At 57.3% G+C, this 18,697-nt stretch overlaps 7 protein-coding genes across 7 annotated transcripts; 6 read left to right on the top strand and 1 right to left on the bottom strand.

The window, feature by feature from the left end:
• Positions 1-1,908: 1,908 nt before the first annotated feature.
• Positions 1,909-4,212, top strand: JN550_009370 (uncharacterized protein; the record flags this gene model as incomplete). The annotated part of the gene is made up of 3 exons (XM_049321435.1): positions 1,909-2,481; positions 2,673-2,898; positions 3,071-4,212. 3 exons carry the CDS (start codon positions 1,909-1,911, stop codon positions 4,210-4,212), a joined length of 1,941 nt encoding a protein of 646 aa, XP_049168727.1.
• Positions 4,213-5,479: 1,267 nt separating this feature from the next.
• On the top strand, positions 5,480-6,292 carry JN550_009369 (uncharacterized protein; the record flags this gene model as incomplete). The annotated part of the gene is made up of 2 exons (XM_049321434.1): positions 5,480-6,029; positions 6,126-6,292. 2 exons carry the CDS (start codon positions 5,480-5,482, stop codon positions 6,290-6,292), a joined length of 717 nt encoding a protein of 238 aa, XP_049168726.1.
• A 1,087-nt stretch (positions 6,293-7,379) lies between these two features.
• JN550_009368 (uncharacterized protein) lies at positions 7,380-9,076 on the top strand (the record flags this gene model as incomplete). The annotated part of the gene is made up of 4 exons (XM_049321433.1): positions 7,380-7,475; positions 7,607-8,065; positions 8,125-8,797; positions 8,871-9,076. The coding sequence occupies 4 exons, from the start codon at positions 7,380-7,382 to the stop codon at positions 9,074-9,076; spliced, it is 1,434 nt and encodes a 477-aa protein (XP_049168725.1).
• Positions 9,077-9,953: 877 nt separating this feature from the next.
• Positions 9,954-11,840, top strand: JN550_009367 (uncharacterized protein; the record flags this gene model as incomplete). The annotated part of the gene is made up of 3 exons (XM_049321432.1): positions 9,954-10,125; positions 10,185-11,178; positions 11,249-11,840. 3 exons carry the CDS (start codon positions 9,954-9,956, stop codon positions 11,838-11,840), a joined length of 1,758 nt encoding a protein of 585 aa, XP_049168724.1.
• A 213-nt stretch (positions 11,841-12,053) lies between these two features.
• JN550_009366 (uncharacterized protein) lies at positions 12,054-12,941 on the top strand (the record flags this gene model as incomplete). Its single annotated transcript, XM_049321431.1, has 1 exon — positions 12,054-12,941. The coding sequence occupies one exon, from the start codon at positions 12,054-12,056 to the stop codon at positions 12,939-12,941; it is 888 nt and encodes a 295-aa protein (XP_049168723.1).
• A 345-nt stretch (positions 12,942-13,286) lies between these two features.
• JN550_009365 (uncharacterized protein) lies at positions 13,287-15,112 on the bottom strand (the record flags this gene model as incomplete). Its single annotated transcript, XM_049321430.1, has 2 exons — positions 13,287-14,597; positions 14,660-15,112. The coding sequence occupies 2 exons, from the start codon at positions 15,110-15,112 to the stop codon at positions 13,287-13,289; spliced, it is 1,764 nt and encodes a 587-aa protein (XP_049168722.1).
• A 1,511-nt stretch (positions 15,113-16,623) lies between these two features.
• On the top strand, positions 16,624-18,274 carry JN550_009364 (uncharacterized protein; the record flags this gene model as incomplete). Its single annotated transcript, XM_049321429.1, has 2 exons — positions 16,624-17,585; positions 17,668-18,274. 2 exons carry the CDS (start codon positions 16,624-16,626, stop codon positions 18,272-18,274), a joined length of 1,569 nt encoding a protein of 522 aa, XP_049168721.1.
• Between the last annotated feature and the right edge of the window lie 423 nt (positions 18,275-18,697).

The following is an 18,697-nucleotide window of genomic DNA, read 5'->3' as shown; positions in this document are numbered from 1 at the left end:
CTTCGAGATGAATAGTGGCCCAATTTTTGGTATGCAAGAACACGTGAGACGAAATACGGGTTCCTGAAGAAAAATGAATACATTACCCAATCTTGGTATGCAGGAGAATGTGAGACGAAATGCAGGTGCCTAAAGAGGATCCGAAAAGTGATCTGGACGGTTGCGGCGCCCGAAGTATGCTGAAGATCCGTGCTGACTAGCATGCTGCTCTGGAAGAACAGATAGACTTTACATAGCCGGGCGTGGGCTGACCTGCCACGAGGAATCACTGTTGAAACGCAATCCACGGGCGTCTGTGCCACCCATCAACTTGTCAAAGGGGGCCGCGGGCGAGCCTTGGTGCTTATCAGAGACAGACGCAGCTGCTCGGCCGCGTGTAAGCAGCGCAGCCCAGAATAGCAAGAGCTGAGGCGGTGCAGTGCAGTGCTATACTGACTGTATCCATTCCGCCATGCGTACTATGTATTGGCAACGGCTTTTTTGGAGTAACACAGCCTTACTTGTGTGTCTGGGCACAGAGAGCGCGCGAGGGCTGCCGCCGCTTGGGATGATCTACCTTGCATGTGCTCCCCAACGGTGACATAGGGTCGCCATCCCACCTGCTGCGGCATCACCAGTCTCAGTGTGTGCCCCCTCCTGCGGGCGAGAACTGCAGGTAGACTGCATGTGTGCAGGATTCGGATACTCATCCACGTAAAGAGACACAGTCATCGCGGCGCATTCTTACTATGTACAGTGCTGTAACTTAGATGTAGGCCAGGGACGGTCCCGATGGAGATGAGATGAGAGTCGTGTCGTACCGGGAGCGAATATTCGCGTCCCGTACCATACCGGCTACCCCGTACTTCTCCAGCGGCCATCACAACTTTATTCGGGCGTAATCTTAAAAAAAAAAAAAAAAGATTGAATTAAGAGAAGCCGAATGCATACCCGAATCAGTACTTTCTTCTCACTGTCGCCATTTTTCCCTGCAGAGAGACCCCTGGGCCCCGGGCGCTGGGGCGCTGGGGGGGCACCCACTCGCTGCAAGTGCTCACGGCGTTGGATGGGCCAGTTCGCGCTTGCTCCCCAAATTTGACGGCTCACAGCCCAGGCCTGCCCCCGGAACCCAGCGCGCTACCCACCCCCCAGCAACCTGAACCTTGAGACCCAGCTAAATGAGCCCGCCTTTCATCTCCCCTTTTTTCTATTACCAAAGCTCGCGAGTATCGTCTCACTTCGAAATTTCCCTCCTCCCCCTTTGCAGGCTCATATCACCCCGTCGTCTCGGTTCTCCTGCTTGCGGCACCACCTGGCTCCAGGGCAGAAAATAGGACGGGCGCGAAGATTGGACGTGGCCCCCGGATCGAGGCAGCAGGCAGCACAATTCAAGCTTTCGGTTATTTTGGCACTTCCTTTTATTGCTACTATTCCTCTCCTGCGGCATCTCTGCGCTGCTCTTGCACTGTACACCCCCCCAGCCACCATCGATCGGTCGGTTCGACCAAGCATTCTCTAGCGCTAAAAAAAAGTGCTGCTGCCGTCCCCGTCGCTCCAGTCCGTGGGACGAGACGCCGGCGAGAAAGTACATACACTAGGCTGACAGAGAGAGGCTATCGACCAAATCTCCAGTCCCAGTCTGCTCTGACTGCTAGGCCTGCGCCTCTGCCTTCCCGCTAGTCGCACTGGTCTACCCACACACCCTGTTTCTCTCTCCTGTCCCTATCTTTCTCCTTCACCTCTCTCTCCTCCACATTCCAATCTCTTCCCTCATTCCGCACTGCACTCTCCAGCCTCACGACCGGTCACGACGGACGGCGCCTTCTCGCAGTCTCCGTCCTCCACGCTCCCTCGTCTGACCAGTCGCGCGCGCCTGCCTTGCCTCCCACCTCCGACAACCACCTTGGGCTCCCTCTACACATCGCCAACATGGAGGCTCTCTTCAACTGGTGCACGCGGCGTGCCGGAGGACTGGCAATGATATCGACCATCTTCCTCAGCTACTGGGTCATCTCCAAGGAAGCGGCTTCGTCGGGCTATGGCTACAACCTCATGCACCTGCACCACAGCACGCCCACCGCCGCCGCGTCCTCGGGCTCCGGTGGATGGTGGACGCTGGGATTCGCCTACTACTGTCTGTTTATACACATACTAGTATTCTTGTTCCCCATCCGTGCCTGCTGGTCCATCTTCGACATCACCAGAACGCTCAAGAAGACGGCGCGAAGCAAGGCGCTGCGGGATATCAAGCTGTCTCATCGCCGCCGCGGCTCGTCCACCTCGCTCTCGAGCTCCGAGACCCTGACCTCGTCCCGCGATGGGTCGACAACCAGCAGCGAGGCTGGCGATCTCGAGATTGAGCAGTACACAGATGGTGACTCTCTGGCGATCGACAACGTGGTGCACGCCATCATCATCCCCAACTACAAGGAGGAAGTCGATACGCTGAGGGAAACTCTGGACGTTCTTGCCTCTCATCCCCAAGCCCGTCACAGCTACGATGTAAGCATTCTCTCACCCCTGAAAATTGTCGTTACGCGCGAAACGATGGCATCACGTTTTCCCTCTACGTTTTTGGTTTCCTGCAAGCGCCAGAAATGACGTTGGCGCCCCGGCTCCACGTTAAGCTTCTGAGGCCATATGCACTGTTTCTCTTCCGTGACGTATCTCTGACTGACGCGCTGCAAATCCAGATCTACCTCGGAATGGAACAGCGGGAACACAATGCTGAGCTCAAGGCCATGAACCTCATCCAGGAATTTGTCAAGAAGTTCCGTTCAATTGACTTCACCCTGCACCCGTCCGATATTCCCGGCGAGGCTCCTGGTAAAGGAAGCAACTGTGCTTGGGCTGCGCGCAAACTCAGCGAGCGCTACTCGATGGCGCAGAGGAAGGATGTGATAATCACTGGAATTGATGGTACGTAGGCATTGAACTTCCGACCCCTGCATCAACGTCGGGATCCGCATCCTTCCTATCCGTTGGGCTGCGTCTGACGCATACCACGTTTCCGACATCTGCCCCATCATATCACTCAGACGTCACCCAGCTGTGACTTGTTGGAATGCGTTGCTAACATGAACCGTTACAGCCGACAGCCACCTCTCCTCCAACTTCTTCGCTCTGCTGACCAGCATGCACCTGGCCCACCCTGAGACCGCTCCCACCACTCTGTACTCCGCGCCCATCATCTTCGACCGCAATGCTCACAGTGTCCCCGCTATTGTCCGAGTCGCTGATATTCTCTGGTCTGCTGCTGGCATGTCTGGTCTTTACCGTGGCTCGAGCATTGCTCCACCAACTTCGGTCTACTCTGTTCCTCTAGTTCTGGTTGACAGAGTTGGCGGATGGGACAGTGACTCCGAGGCTATCGGCGAGGACTTGCACATGTTCCTGAAGTGTTTCTTCGCTATGAATGGAAATCTGACCACCCGAACTGTACTGAGCCCTGTCAGTCAAAGCAACGTTAATGGCGATGGCGGAAGCGGTGTCTACGGTCTCTACAACGATATGCGCGCCCGATACAAGCAGGCCCTCAGGCACATGTGGGGCTGCTTGGATTCCGGTTACGCCATGAGAAAGGGCTGGGAGCTGTGGAAGGAGCGCAAGCACACCTCGAGAGCTTACCGGCCTCTTCACGTCACATTGAACAACCCCTCCGACACGTACATCCCCGAGGTTGACGGCCTGAATGCCGAACAGACTCTGGAGAGCGGCATCTTCTCGGATGTGACCACAGACACTCTTAAGGACATCAACTGGATGCGCCTCCTCATTCTGGTGCACCGTATGTTCGAGGCACACTTCTTGCCCGTTCAGATGACTATTCTTGTCATTGCCTCAACGCTCTACATATGGGTAGCTGAGGGCAACGGCGACCCCCAGAACCTGACGTTGATCTTCACAGTCTGCAATGTCCTTCGTACCGCTGGTTTCATGGAGATAGCACTGTACATGTTCTTGTACGAGGGATTCCACAAGCTCATGGCTACTCAGCGCGAGAAGGAAATGAACGATGCCGGCTTGGCTAAGGGAATGTGCTTCTCGCATCGTGAGCTCAAGAAGAACTTCATCGACTACGTCATGGTCCCGCTGGTAGCGCCCTTGTACGGTGCTATTCCAGGTGCCCAGGCCCAACTCTTCCAGTTCTGGACCCAAGATCTGGTATATACGGTCAGCAAAAAGGTCACGCGGCAACGGTCCAAGTCGTTATCAGCAGACGCGATGGTATAGCGAATTGCGAAGCAACCGACCGTTTTTGAATCTTTTCACCTGGACCGGCTTCCCGCAGAATGCCGGTTTTCAACGACTTCTTGTTTCTTTTCTCTGCAACCCATTTTGAAAGAACCATGGGCGACTCTTCGACCATTTTGACAACGGCTCCGAGAAGAGTGTGTAAATAGAGGACATGATGTTGATATGCATGGCACGGCATTGGCATTGGCATTCTAGATATGAGGGTAACTTATCTTGGGCCCTTTGGAGTTCTCGGAGCAAATTGCAGGAAAAGACCTTTTCTTTCCTGCCGGCATTCGTTTATACGGCAAGAGGGCGGCAGAGGCGTCATTAATGCGGTGCAAATGGTTGACATGAACCAGTCTTGCGATTCCGCAGTGGCTGCCTGTCACGCTGGGGGCTAGGGCTAGCTCAGCGTGGACTGAAGAGGAGACGAGGGTATGAGGATCTTTCCGACCGACACACCCGGATAATCTATCCTAGCCCGATAATATCTAATACATGTATAAGAAAGACGCGGAACGAGGAACGCTTTCGATCGCGGCCTTAGGGAAGGGTATCGATCCAACAGAGGGACCCTTCGAAGCGAGGCATTAGTTGTCGAGGTAACGGCCAGACAGCTCATAACGATAAATGGATAACTTATATCGCTCCCTTGTCAGTCCCAAACACCTCCCGATGTACGTATATAATGCCCACGGCAATGATAATAGAACATGAACACTGCTTCGTTTGAAATCTTCACACGGCGTGGCAGGCCATATCTTTGCCGTGGATGCTCTGGCTCGGATGTACCTGTGATACCCGAAAACCTTGTGAACTCGAGAGCACCACGGCCGCGGTTCAAACTTAAACTCTGTTCTGTCAAGATTGAACGTCACCTTTGGCACAAGGTTGTATTGACACCTGCCCGGGTGTCTAGGTGTCTCGGCAAGCTCCCGTCCCGTCAAGGTGGCTCCGAGACCCTTCGGAGCTGGGAAATCGGCGCACCAATCATGTTACACCATTCTCCTCATGCGCTTGCTTCCTTCCGAGTCGCTTCGGCGTTTGTTATAGTTGCCCATGGAAAGAAAAGCACTTGGATTATTGTCATTTTGCTTCCTGTCGTGTCGAAGGATTTTAGACGTAAACAGCTCTCGTTATATAAGGGCTTGGCTGATCTCTCCCAGTTCAACTCGCAGGTTATGGTTCTCGATATATCCAACACGCCTTGTGACTTTGCTCGACTATACTTGCGTGATCATCACAAAGACAACCGACCACAATGGCCAGCCCTCGCAAGACCGTACGCATCGGCGTCTTCATCCCAAAGGATTGCCAGCTGCTGGACGCAGCTTGCGTCGACATCCTGGCCAGCATGTCGCACGAGTACCTCAGCATCGCCTCGGACATGATACCGCGGCAGGTGGTTGACCTCGCGCCGTCGGTGCGCATCCACTACGTCGGCTCCGTCAAGGCCGGCGAGCCCATCCCGATGACGGCCAACCTGAGAGCCCAGGCCACGAACCACTTCGGCGACGACGAGGTCGCCCCCGGGAACCTGGACATTGTCGTGGTGCCCGGCCCGGACCCGGCCGCCCGGTTCGAGGAGGACGCCTTGGACTGGCTGAGGCGGCACAGCGAGCAGCCCGCGACGGATATCCTGAGCGTCTGCACGGGCATCTACGTCTGCGGGTACGCCGGGCTCCTGAAGGGCAAGACGATCTGTGGGCCGCGCGGCGTGCAGGACGATATCACGGCCCGCTTCGGGAAGGACATCATCCAGAAGGGCGCCGAGCTGCGGTGGGTGCAGGATGGCAACTTTTGGTCCAGTGGTCAGTATCCCTCAATCACACACATCATGAGAATGATGGAGTGATCCCCCTTTACCGCTGTCAAAACCACGCGTTGACACGGCAGCTCACGTATAGGAGGTGTCACGAACGGCAATGACCTCGCAGCAGCCTATGCCCGTCAGAAGTCCGAGTTCTGGCCGAGGCCGGTAGTCGAGACGGTCATCGCCTTGACCGACGTTGGTGACCGGGACCAGGCGTATGGCAAGAGCCCGTCTATGGCTGATCTGGCTAGTACTCTGTGAGACTGGGTTTCAATGTTCGCTCATAAATGATGAGCGCTTGAGTCAAGTATTTGGGTACGGGCGTATCTGTGCATTTGGTCGCACCGTCGTTGTATACAAACTAGGGCCTCCTTAAAAAGCTGTTTATATCTCGATCATGTCAGCTGAAGGCTGGTTTACGTCCAGTATGGACAGTTTCGTCCATGTGGGCAATGGCTGAACGCGTGAAACGTTATAGGATAACTGTTTGACTGTTTCGTGGATATTCGCCGCGTCTAAAGTCGCTTCGGTCACCAGAGATAGCCATGAGCCATGCCACAGCCGCCGGGTCTCACTAGTAAGCAAGGGAAGTAGAAAGGAAAACTACAAGTATTCAACTTTGAGCGGCAGGCTACGACTTTATTAATAAATCGGAAGTCCCGGGGATACTGTCAAGCTGGCTAGGCAAACGTCATAAACTCAAACCATCCAATTGGGGCACTCTGACAGCCCCATTCGAGCAGGCACGTAAGATAGTCTATTCCTAATGAGAGAAAATACTGGTTGAACTCGCCGGATCTTGCGGATGCTGCCTGGGTGAGATTCCCACCGAGAGGCTATCTAGAGATCGGAGAAACGTCACCGCTAGTGGGATGGATCGATGGATGAAGTGTCTGTTTTTCTCTTTCTTGGCGCATGGGCAGGGTCCGCCTAACAAGAAAAAAAGTCAGAGGCCGGCCTGGCAGATGGCAGGGGTGCATGTCCCCCCAGTGGGTTGTGGTTGGGCGGTTGCCGTGGCTGCACCTCTGCGGCCCACTAGCGCCTCTTATCGTCCAGGCGGTGGGGTTTTTGCCAGTGGACCAGTGGATTTGCAGGCGGCAGCTCAGAACTTTTTTTTTCTCTACCTCGCGAGTCGTAGCAGCAGCAAAGTCGTACAGGCACCCTCTTGAAAATTTCCTGCAGCGGCGTCTTCGCATTCTTTTCATCACACAGTCTCTACTTCGTTCCGGCCAATTGCATCCGATAAGAACGGCAAGACTCGGTCGATTCTCTTTGCGTATCCCATCGCAAAGCCCCGAATCACAGAAGCCTCGATCGCAGCCTCGTCCCGAGCTCCATTCTCTTCACAATGTCGGTTCAGCCTGTCGCCCTGTACGGGCTCGAGGTCCCGCCCGCTGGTGTCCTGGTTCCTGCCATGCAGGAGGACAGCATCCCCAATGCCTCTGTAAGTCATTGCCATCTACTCGCGTTCCCTTGTGCGGACCTGCAGCGTTTTCTACGGTGCAGACCACAGAAGCGCCTTGTGGCCGAGTAAGGCGCGCCTATGCTTGACAGACCGACTGACACAATGCGCAGTTCCGCATCACAATGGCCGCCCTGGACCCTACCGAGGCACCTGAGGCCGACGAGGAGGGCAACATCCCCGCCGTCCCCCGCGCCACCCTGAAGCTCGTGCGCCAGAGATACCCTGACCTCGATGACGAGCTCGATGACGAGTACCTCGAGGCCCTTATGGGTGGCTCCGACGACGACGAGGACAGTGACGACGATGACGAGCCCAACGGCGGCCCCAGTGACCCCTCCAAGTCCAAGAAGGCCAAGGCCGAGGCCGCCCTGAAGAAGCTCATCGAGGCTGCTCAGGAGGAGGAGTCCGACTCCGACGAGGAGATGGCCGACCAGCCCAATGGCTCCAAGCCTAACAAGAAGGGCAAGGAGCCTGCTACCTCGAGCGACGACGATGACGATGACGACAGCATCGACTCGGACGCCATCGACTTGGAGGAGTTCGTCATCTGCACCCTCGACACTGAGAGAGTAAGTCACCCGCATCCATCTCTGACATTGATCTACATCGTGCTAACGTACGCCCACAGAACTACCAGCAGGCCATTGACATCACTGTTGGCCCCAATGAGAAGGTCTTCTTCCGTGTTACCGGTACCCACTCCATCCACCTGACTGGTAACTACACCATCGACTTGGCCGATGAGGAGGACTCCGAGGATGAGGATGATGAAGATTACGACGACTTCCCCAACGAGCTTGAGGAGATGTACGGCGCCGGCTCCGACGAGTCGGAAGACGATGAGCTCGATGGCCTTGAGGACCCCCGCATCACCGAGGTTGACTCAGAGGAGGAAGCCCCCAAGCTGGTTGAGGCCAAGAAGGGCAAGAACAAGCGTCGCGCTGAGGAGGATGGTGAGAGCCTTGATGCTCTGATTGCCAAGGATGCCGAGGAGGGCAAGCTCAGCAAGAAGCAGCAGAAGAAGCTGAAGAACAACAAGGGCGACGCTGTCGCCGTTGAGGAGAAGGCCAAGGCTGGCGAGAGCCCCAAGGATGCCAAGAAGGTTCAGTTCGCAAAGAACCTCGAGCAGGGTCCTACGGGCTCTACCGCTCAGGCTGACAAGGGTGCCAAGCCTGGTGTCAAGGTGGTGCAGGGTGTCACCATCGATGACCGCAAGATTGGCAAGGGCCGAGCTGCTAAGAAGGGCGACAAGGTCGGCGTTCGATACATCGGCAAGCTGACAGACGGCAAGGTGTTCGATGGTAAGTTCCCATAGCCAATTCCCCCTTGGCCGACCGTCGATCTTGAAGAGCGGTTCCGCTAACCATCTCCCAGCCAACAAGAAGGGTAAGCCCTTCACCTTCGGTGTCGGCCGCGGTGAGGTCATCAAGGGCTGGGACATCGGTATCATTGGCATGCAGTGTGGCGGTGAGCGTCGTGTTACGATCCCCGCCCACCTGGCCTACGGCAAGAGCGCGTTGCCCGGTATCCCTGCGAACTCGACGCTGGTTTTCGACATGAAGCTCCTGGAGATCAAGTAGATGCTTCTGGGCCCCACGTGTCACCATTTCCACTTGCAGATACCATTTCTGACTGTACTCTACTTGGACGGACATAATGATGCTTTCCTACCTATAACTCGTGCGCTGTGAGGTCTCCGACCTGCGCGGGTCTGCGAGGATCCGGTCCATGTCCCAGACGCGGGAAGCAGACGTTGTTACAAGGGATGACGAGGTCTAGCATTGCATTCACAGGCGTCACAAAAAGTTGTTTCTACTGGGCTCTGGGTTTTCCTATTTCGTTGTATTCTTGACTCGACTCGGCCGCCACCTGATAGTGCAGCTAGATACACTAAGATCAATACAGATTTCTTGTGTTAAATATGCGACCCCGGCCCTTGCTTGGTGAAACTTGCTCTGCAGCGGTGTTCACTCCGCCTGCATGTTTGTTCTTACCACCCTAGAAACTGGATGACCAGCTGCATGGTTGGCTTAATTTGACACTGTCCCGGATATAAGTCCGATACACTCTACTAGGCCAAAAGTTAAGGGCAAGCGGCATCTTTCGAGTTGGCATATCAGGCGCCATCTTGGGCAGTTATCTAGCCGACCAGGGCCCTTTCCAGCTTCGTATCTTGTCTTGGGCGTCCTCAATGCAAACATCGCTCCTTCTAGTCGGATTTCGGACCCGTTCTTGGGGGCAAGTGCAAGTCTCTGTGAATGCCCGTAGATGTGGATGTTGATGGCCACTCGATCCCATCTCATAATCTCAAACTCTGGCCTTTTGTCTTCCATCTTCATGTGTCATACATAGTCCGCTGCAATAGATCATTATTCATTCTCTCGACTCTCGCTGTTTTGGTCCGCAGCAACGGCAGCCTATACACGGCAGCCTGGTTTTGAGCAGTCCCGGTTTATCATGAAGCGTGGTGTCAACGGGAAGAACAGTGCTACCATGCTTCCACAGAGCGGTGATTCTGCCTTGCTCCAGACGCCTCCACCGTCAAGTCCCGAGAGAGATGGGCCCCCTCGAAAACTCCGCCGACAAGGCTCAAAGCTCATGACAGCGTTACGCTCCATGACAAACAGTGGTAAGCTGGAACTCCGCAATCCCTTGATATAGTGACGAAGCATTAACCACACACCGCAGCATCCGGCTCTTTCCGGGACAGGAGTAGTCTTGATTTGTCGCCAGCCCTATTAGAAGTAGCAGAAGACCCTCCAGACCGTCGACCAGTGACCAAGAGGTTTTCTTTCTCGGCCCTTCGAGCGCCCTTTAGTCCTGCTCATACTGTGGTCCATCGGAACCAGAAGTCAAGGCCGTCACTTCGATCCCTTGATCAGGGCCCCAAGGAATCACCACCTCCCAGCATTGTCAACGTCAAGTATCAGGAATCATCCACCTCCAACAGCAACAGCAATACAAACTCAAGTGGCAAGTTTTCGGGGCCAACTAGTGATGGCAATACCACCACCAACAACACCACCGCCAAGACTTCAGTGGATTCCAAGTTTTCCAAATCGAGCACCAAGACCAACTCCGGCGACAAGAAGCTCAAGCCAGTCTCTAGCGTCATTCGACGCAAGAAGGAGCCTGAGCTAGACTCCAGGGCAGATTCGTCCTTAGAACCGATTGTTGAAACTGCGCTGGACCAGCTAGCTCCCACCATCAAGACGGTTGAGAAGACTGCCGCCGCGAAGATCTATCTCGAGACTTACTTCCACGAGATTCTGTCAAAACCCAGTCCCAGATCGATGCGTCTACAGTACCTCGAGTCGGAGCTCTACCGCAGCGAACTTACGCCACAGGAGCGCTGCGCCAAGCGCGAGGCATTCTACAAGCAAGAGTCTGACCACCTTCGAGAGAGTCGGGTGCTGAAGTCCAAGAGCTTTGGGCCAACTTTGCAAGGTTTGCCCGGTAAGCTAGCCAATGGGTATGAAGTGCTGAAGATCCTGGGCAAAGGAAGCTTTGGTGTCGTCCGACTGGTACGGGAGAAGGGTCCGGATGGCCTCGAATCTGTGTCCCAGAGGCGAAAAGTCTACGCCATGAAGGTGATTCGCAAGTCTGCAATGCTTCAGACGAGCCAAGAAGGACACTTGAGAGCGGAGAGGGACTTCCTGGTCTCGTCTGATGGATCAAGATGGTATGAAGCCTTGTACCCCGGATCTGCAAAGTAGCAGCAGAAAACGTGCTATACTGATTAGGGTCCCTAGGATCGTACCCTTGATTGCAAGTTTCCAAGATCCAGCCAACTTGTACCTTGTCATGGAGTATATGCCCGGTGGGGATTTCCTCGGCCTCCTCATCCGAGAGAATATTCTTAGCGAGCCGGTGGCAAAATTCTACATCGCGGAGATGATATTGTGCATTGAAGAAGCGCACTCACTGCGGTGCATTCACCGCGATATCAAGCCCGACAATTTCCTGGTATCTGCTTCAGGTCATTTGAAAATATCTGATTTTGGCCTCGCCTTTGACGGGCATTGGTCCCACGATACCAGCTACTACCACACCCACCGGTATAGCCTGATCGAGAAGCTTGGGCTCTCCATCGAGGGCGATGCAATGGATCGACGGGATGGTAACAGTGGCATGATGAGGTGGACACACAGCATGAACATGGCTATGCGCAAACACGACCGCCCAGAGCTCCAGAGTAGGTCTGGGGCTCATCACCAGGAACCACTACTGAACTGGCGTAATCGTTGCGGCAACCGTACAGCTGCCCGTTCCGTCGTTGGCACCAGCCAGTATATGGCCCCCGAAGTCATCCGCGAGGGTGTCTACGACGCCAGATGCGACTAGTGGAGCCTCGGCGTCATCCTGTATGAGTGTCTCTATGGGCACACGCCGTTTCTATCCGAAACAGGTGGCCGGCAGGAGACGAAACGCAATATTGTCAACCACAGACAGACTTTCGCCTTTCCGTCACGGCCATTGGTATCCCGGCGCTGTATGGACCTTGTGTCCCGGTTGATTTGTGAAAAAGAAGGCAGGCTGTGTTCGCGGCGCTACCAGATGAAGGACCAGTCGCCGCCACCGCAGCAGCAATCTTCGCTTGCATCATCTAGGTCTCCTACGACCACTGTGAAGCGTGGTCCCCAGGACTGGATGGGACGCTCAGTCTACCCTCATGATGCTGAGGACCTCAAGGCCCACAAGTGGTTCCGGGATATCCCTTGGGATCGTCTGCAACTGATTCCCCCACCGTTCGTGCCCCAGATCTCGAGCCTCGAGGATACGCACTACTTTGACGAGGAGGAGCCTATCTCAGACTGGTCGGAGTCGCAACCAGACACCGACTCGGAAACCGACACGCCCCCCGAGACTGCGACGCCTCCTCTTCCGGACACCATGGCTCTCGACGTGAATCCTCTCAACATGTTACCCAATGCGGTGCCTATACTGATGCCTGCACCCGTGCCCGACCTCCGCCGCAGTCCACGCAAGGTGGCCGAGATACAAGCGGCTCTGGCGCAGTTCCCCAAGACACAGCGAACCGCACTGGCGCAGTACGTGGCGACACCATTTGATTCGGTGAAGCTCAAGCGCATAGACCGGGAGATCGCGCACGTGGTTTGCCCCAACGACACGACGCAGGCGGAGCGGCTGCGCGACTTTGTGCGGTGCTACGGCAAGCGGGAGCGAAAGCGGCCCCGCGACCGCGTGCTGCGTGACCGCCAGGCAAGAGGCGTGGCGTTGGAGATACGCAAGCGCAGCGCCTTCCTGGGCTATACATGGAAGAGGATGAAGGTGCAGGACCACGAGGGCGGCGCTGGCGGCCCGGGGATGCTGAGTGCTCTGGCGGCGCGGAACGGGTTCAATGTCGACGCTAAGGGAGTCACCGCGGGTGACAGTGCAGACATTGCTGCGCATCGGGCGTGGTACGGGAGAGGCGTTCTGTAAGGGTTGGTCTTCGCGTTTGGGAAATCTGAAGAAGGAGTGGAAAAGGGGTGATAATACACTAGGTGAAAAAAAGAAGAAGCCGTAAGAGGCCAGCCAAGGTGATGGCGAGTTACAATTAACCCTCCGTATTGAATAGACATCATCATTAATAAAGCTGCTTGCTGTACACCGCCTGTGGGTGACAACGGATATGGTTGCTAAGTCATTAGATCGTAGATCGTTTCCACCCATGAACGTTCCACAGAGCCTCGAAAGAAAACACCGGGTATCTAGATCGCCGAACACTGAACGAGAACGTGTAAGCCTGCCCGCCGGACAAGTACACGCGGCTGAGACCTCGCAGCCTCACGACCTCTTCTCCCGGCCGCCGTCTGCACCCCGAGAGACGGACCGCCCCGGCTGCTCGCCGCCCACCTCGCCCGCCTCGTCGTCGCCGGCGCCCACGCCGTCGAACTCGAACGCGGGCCCGCCGGCGCCCGTGGCCGAGGCCTTGGCGTTGCGGATCTCCCACTCGAACTCGCGGAGGGCGTGGAGCTCGGCGCCGACGAAGAGGAGGGCGACCAGCCCGTCGACGACGCCGGCCGCCAGCCCCAGGCTGCAGAGCAGCGTCAGCACGAAGCCCGCCCACCGCGGCGTCCACCACACCCCGACGTAGCACACGGCCGCCACCACCACCCACGTCCCGAAGTGCACCCCGCGCCACCGCCGCTGGAACCGCTCCCGCGCCGTGTACGCCTCGATGTGCGCCAGGATCTCGTCGTACGTCCCCGACGGCAGGTGCGACACGGGCTGCGCCATGGCGCGCAGCTGGGCCGAGAAGGAGGAGCTCGGGTAGGCGTTGAGGTGGTTGCGCGGCCGGTCGCCGCCGCCAGGCCCGGATTCCGGCAGATGCATCTCGGACGTGGTCGGCGACATGTGCAGGTAGACGCCGTTCTCGAGGTCGGTCTCCTGGATCTCGGTGCCGCGGGTCTCGACCACGGAGGCGGCGCGGCCGGGCGGGTAGGGGATGGAGCTGTGGTCGCGCGGGTGGTGGCGCGAGTGCGACGACGAGGGCGTGGAGCCGGCCTGGTGCAGCACGAGGGTGGCCTCGACGGAGAAGTGGTCCGAGAGGCTGCAGCCGAGCTCCGAGTGCCGCTGTAGCATGCCCACGCGCGCGTCGTGGACGACCCAGCCCCAGCCCGGGTTCTCGCCCTCCAAGTTCCCGGACGAGGCGAATATGTAGTCGAGCCGCTTCCCCTTGTGGTCGAGGGTGTCGGGCGCGATCTCGGGCCAGTCCCTCTCGCGGCCCGGGCCGAGCTTCTTCTGCTGCGACTTGGGCCATCTCCAGGTGTTGTAGACCGAGTTGCTTGTGGCGCCGTTCTCCTCGATGTTAAACTGGGCCGTGGGAATGGGCCGGCGCCGCGCCCGCTCCAGGTCCTCCTCGGCGGCGCCCAGCGAAGAGTCAGGGTGCAGGATGCGCCACACATCGTGCACGGGGGCATGGGAGGTGATGATGCGGTGTGATAGGGACAGGGGCACCTCGTTGAAGTCGCCGAGGGCCAGTACCAGATGCCCGCGAGCCGCAGCACCGCGGAGCAGCTTTGCGAGCTCCCATGCCTGCGAGAGACGGTGCGCGACATAGGTGTCGTGCCCGTCTTTCTCGTACTTTGGATGCGTCTTGAGAACTGTTGTTAGTCTCCGAATCTACCAGATACTCAGGGTATCAACTGAGGACTTACGTGTGTGTTGAAGACCTCGACTATGTCCCTGGGGCCTCTTCCGAACCTGATCTTGGCGCTTGCGACCCCCTTTCCCACGAACCAGTCACCGCGGAAGAAGGCCGTTGGCCGGCCGTTCAACGGGTACCGATACATGGAGCTCTCCTCGATGGGCCACCTGGACAAGATGGCCAGGCCTCCCCCAAAGGCGCCGCTGAAGTAAAACTTGCCATAGGGCAGGATGGGCCGGGTCGACCTGCGAATGGAGTGGTAGTCCTCCTGGGTCCAACACTCCTGCAGGGCGACGATGTGAGGCGTGGGCGTTGCGGATGCGATCGCGCGCCCAATCGCCTCCAAGCGTGTGGCTCTCTGGGCCGAGATATACAGGAGGCCCCAGCAGTTTAGTGTGAGGACGTTGAGCTCGGTCAGCTCGGGCGGGAGGGCGTCCATGGCCGTCACTCGGGAAGGGTGCATGGGTGATGCTGCAGTATACTGCTCCCTTGGTGCCCAAGAATAATCAAAATAAATCAAGAGCCGGTGCCAAGCGGTGCGGATGATGTCAGTTTATAAGGCTGAGCAACGCCGAGAATTCCGGGCGCACAGACTACCTAGCGGATATTCGAGAAGAGTATCGTGAAAGCACCGACTATACGGCAGCGGACTGGACTGGACACTTGATCATCGAACAGGCAAGGAGAGGATGGATGAGAAGAAAGCGGTCACTTGACCTGTCCATTTAGAGGTTTGGAAGGAAATGAGCCGAATGCAGGGGTCGTCGACATAGCTCCCTTACTATTACATATCGGCATCCAGTCAACAGCCTTCTTGGGCCCCTGGCAGCCTTTGCCGTTCAGGATTTCTCTGAGGGGGATCGGGATGGAGGGAGCTGTGCGACATTGATCCTTCCGGGTCCCAATAGAGTTGTCAAGCAAGCTTCCTTCATATTGGACGACACTTTTGGGGGTTTGAAACCATGCCGTCGTGGTGACGGGGGAATTGGACAATGCGACCCCAAGGTCCAGGTTGTCCAGGTTGTCTAGGACCAGGTCCAGGGATGGGGATCTTCCAAATAACTCTACTGTGGCGACGGGATACTGGCGTCGTCTGGGGTGCCACACAGCGATCCCACTTGGAATTGAGGTGTTCGAGGTGCTCGATAGACATCGTCGGCGTCAAGCGGTGGCAAGTCGATGCAACCACACGGACACAGTCCTGGGGGAACACTGCATGCTGGAGCAAAAAGAGGATGAGGTTCTCATACGAGCAGGCGAGATGGGGGCTTTGGGAGGATCGCAATCTCCACTTGCAGCTACAGCAATCTTTGGACGTTGGCAAGGTTCTGGCCGTACCAAACAAAGCTGGCGACGTGCATGCGATGAATTCCTGCAGAATCTCGGCACTTGCAAGGGTCCTAAGCCGTCAAGCCTGCAAGCCAAGGTACACCCTGTGGTTGTGTGGGACCTGGCACATTGAATAGTTACTGTAGGTCCTATGTAGAAACTGAGCTCCGGGGGCTCCCTCAAGCTAGCCACAGACCATCTAGGCTAGGCTTGATCTGTCCTAGATCGAGGCCTAACTGAGGGACCCCCCCAGCGCGTTCAGCCTCGTCGCAGCATTTCATCCCACCTCCCAAGGCTCGAGGCTGTGATGCCCCATTTCCAGAGTAAAGGTACCACCTCCCCGTCAGATAGTCACAACCGCAACCGAGCCCGAGCCCAAGAAATTAAGAGAACGACCAATTATCGACAGAATTCTGCTGTCTGCTGCCGTCCATACTCACCCACAGGTCCCACCACTTACTTACTCCCTTACCTGTTGCCGTCTTCTTACGACAACCTGGGCTAGCTACTCTACCCAGTATCTACCGCCGGCCAACTGGCTGCTAGACAACCACCACCGCTGCTCTCCCTCCATAAGCAACACATTTCATAGCCAATGAATCAAAGGTAGCACTCGGTGCACCCTTCACACCCACAGCCGGCGCCATGTCGGACCCGGAACCCACGACTGAGCCCCCGGCCCCTCAGCCGCCATCCAAGCGCCGCAAGGTCCACGATGACAGCACCGAGTCCACCCCGCAGCGCTTCGATACGCCCGACGACGGAGACGCGAAGGCGTCCATGAGTGTTTCGATACGCGAGCGCCCACCACCCGACAGCCGCAGCCCTGCCGCCCGCGACAAGGAATACTACAGCGAACACAGCACGTCGCGCAGCCGCTCGCGCTCGCCTTCGAGCTCCAGATCACAGTCCCGGTCCCGGTCGAGATCGAGGTCCAGGTCACGCTCAGAGTCGCGCTCGAGGTCGAGGTCGCGATCACGGTCACAGACCAGCTCCCACGCAGACTCGCCGTCCATCTCGCGCTCGCGCTCTCCCGCCTCCGTCGAGCCGACGCCGCTCGAGACGCCACATAATGCCGAGCCCGAGACGCCGCAACCACCGCAACCCGTCAGGCCTAATTTCAGGCCGCGGCTTGTCCTGGGTGGGCACCAGAAACCCATCTCGCAGGTCCGCATCTCGCCCGACGGGCGGTGGATCGCGTCCGCCTCGGCCGACGGCACCATCAAGATCTGGGAGGCGTCCACGGGCAAGCATATGGATACCCTGGTGGGCCACATGGCCGGCGTCTCGGCCGTCGCCTGGGCCCCGGACTCCAAGACGCTGGCCACGGGCTCGGACGACAAGGCCATCCGGCTGTGGGACAGGGTGACGGGGCGGCCTACGAGGGCGAGGCCGTTGCTTGGACACCACAACTACGTTTACTGTCTCGCCTTCTCGCCAAAGGGCAACATCCTGGCGAGCGGCAGCTACGACGAGGCCGTCTTCCTATGGGACGTCAGGGCAGGGAGGTTGATGAGGAGTTTGCCCGCACACAGCGACCCTGTCAGCGGTATTGATTTCAGCGTGGACGGGACTCTGGTGGTCAGTTGCAGCACTGACGGTCTAACGTAAGTGCCGCGTTGGAATTTTACCTCCCTATATACAGTATCCGTCAGTCCCGAATAGCTAACATGAAACCCCCTGACGCAGCCGCATATGGGACACGGCGACGGGCCAGTGCCTGCGCACCATGGTGCACGAGGACAACCCGCCCGTGACGTCGGTCTGCTTCGCGCCCAACGGGCGCTACGTGCTGGCCTTCAGCATGGACTCGTGCCTGCGCCTGTGGGACTACGTGTCGGGCAGCGTCAAGAAGACGTACCAGGGCCACACCAACAAGGGCTTCAGCATCGGCGGCTGCTTCGGCTGCGTCGACGGCGGCGCCAACGCCTTCGTCGCCGCCGCCAGCGAGGACGGCGACATCGTCCTCTGGGACGTCCGCTCCAAGGCCGTCGTCCAGCGCATCGAGCGCGCCCACGACGGCGTCTGCTTCTGGGTCGACGTCAACGCCGACACCATGGTCAGCTGCGGCCAGGACGGCAGGATCAAGGTCTTCAGGCACAAGGGCCCCGAGGAGCAGAGCACAAAAGCGACAGTGGCGGCGGCGGCTGCGACAATAGAGGCGCCGAGCCCTATGAATGGGTCTGCAGAGGCGAAGCCCACCGAGGAGGCAGAGACGCCCGTGGAGAACGGCGGGACGAAGGAGAGTAGCGAGACGCCGTTGAAGGAGGAGATCGATATCAAGATGGAAGAATGAGCTTCAAACTTGAGAAAAGGAGAGCGCACGATGAGTGAGGCAGAGCGAGCTTCGCGGAGGGGCCTATTTTGATCCCGCAGGCCAATGTACATTACACGTCCGCCTGCGAGCCCCGAGATGGCCTCATGAGACTGGGGTCAGTCTTGTGAAGGACGTCGGGACAGTACAACGAGTTACCAAAACCGGGATCTCGATTATCTAGTGCAATCTAAAGCGCATGAAAGTGCTTGGTCTAAACTCCATTGTCAACCATATATGCATGCAATCTTCCTTGACAGTATAGTAATGAGAATCGTTCGCTACACGACCCCTCCCACAAGACCTCCACACGCGTTGTATTCCACCGAACAGAAAAGGAGATCGGGCCACACTATCCCTTTAAACCCCCATATCCCCGGAACCCCGTCGTGGCGTTGATTTGGT

This window comes from Neoarthrinium moseri (assembly GCF_022829205.1).
Source record: "Neoarthrinium moseri strain CBS 164.80 chromosome Unknown scaffold42_Wmoseri_CBS_16480, whole genome shotgun sequence".
Taxonomy (NCBI): Eukaryota; Fungi; Ascomycota; class Sordariomycetes; order Amphisphaeriales; family Apiosporaceae; genus Neoarthrinium; species Neoarthrinium moseri.
This window is presented reverse-complemented; position numbering and strand designations above follow the sequence as displayed.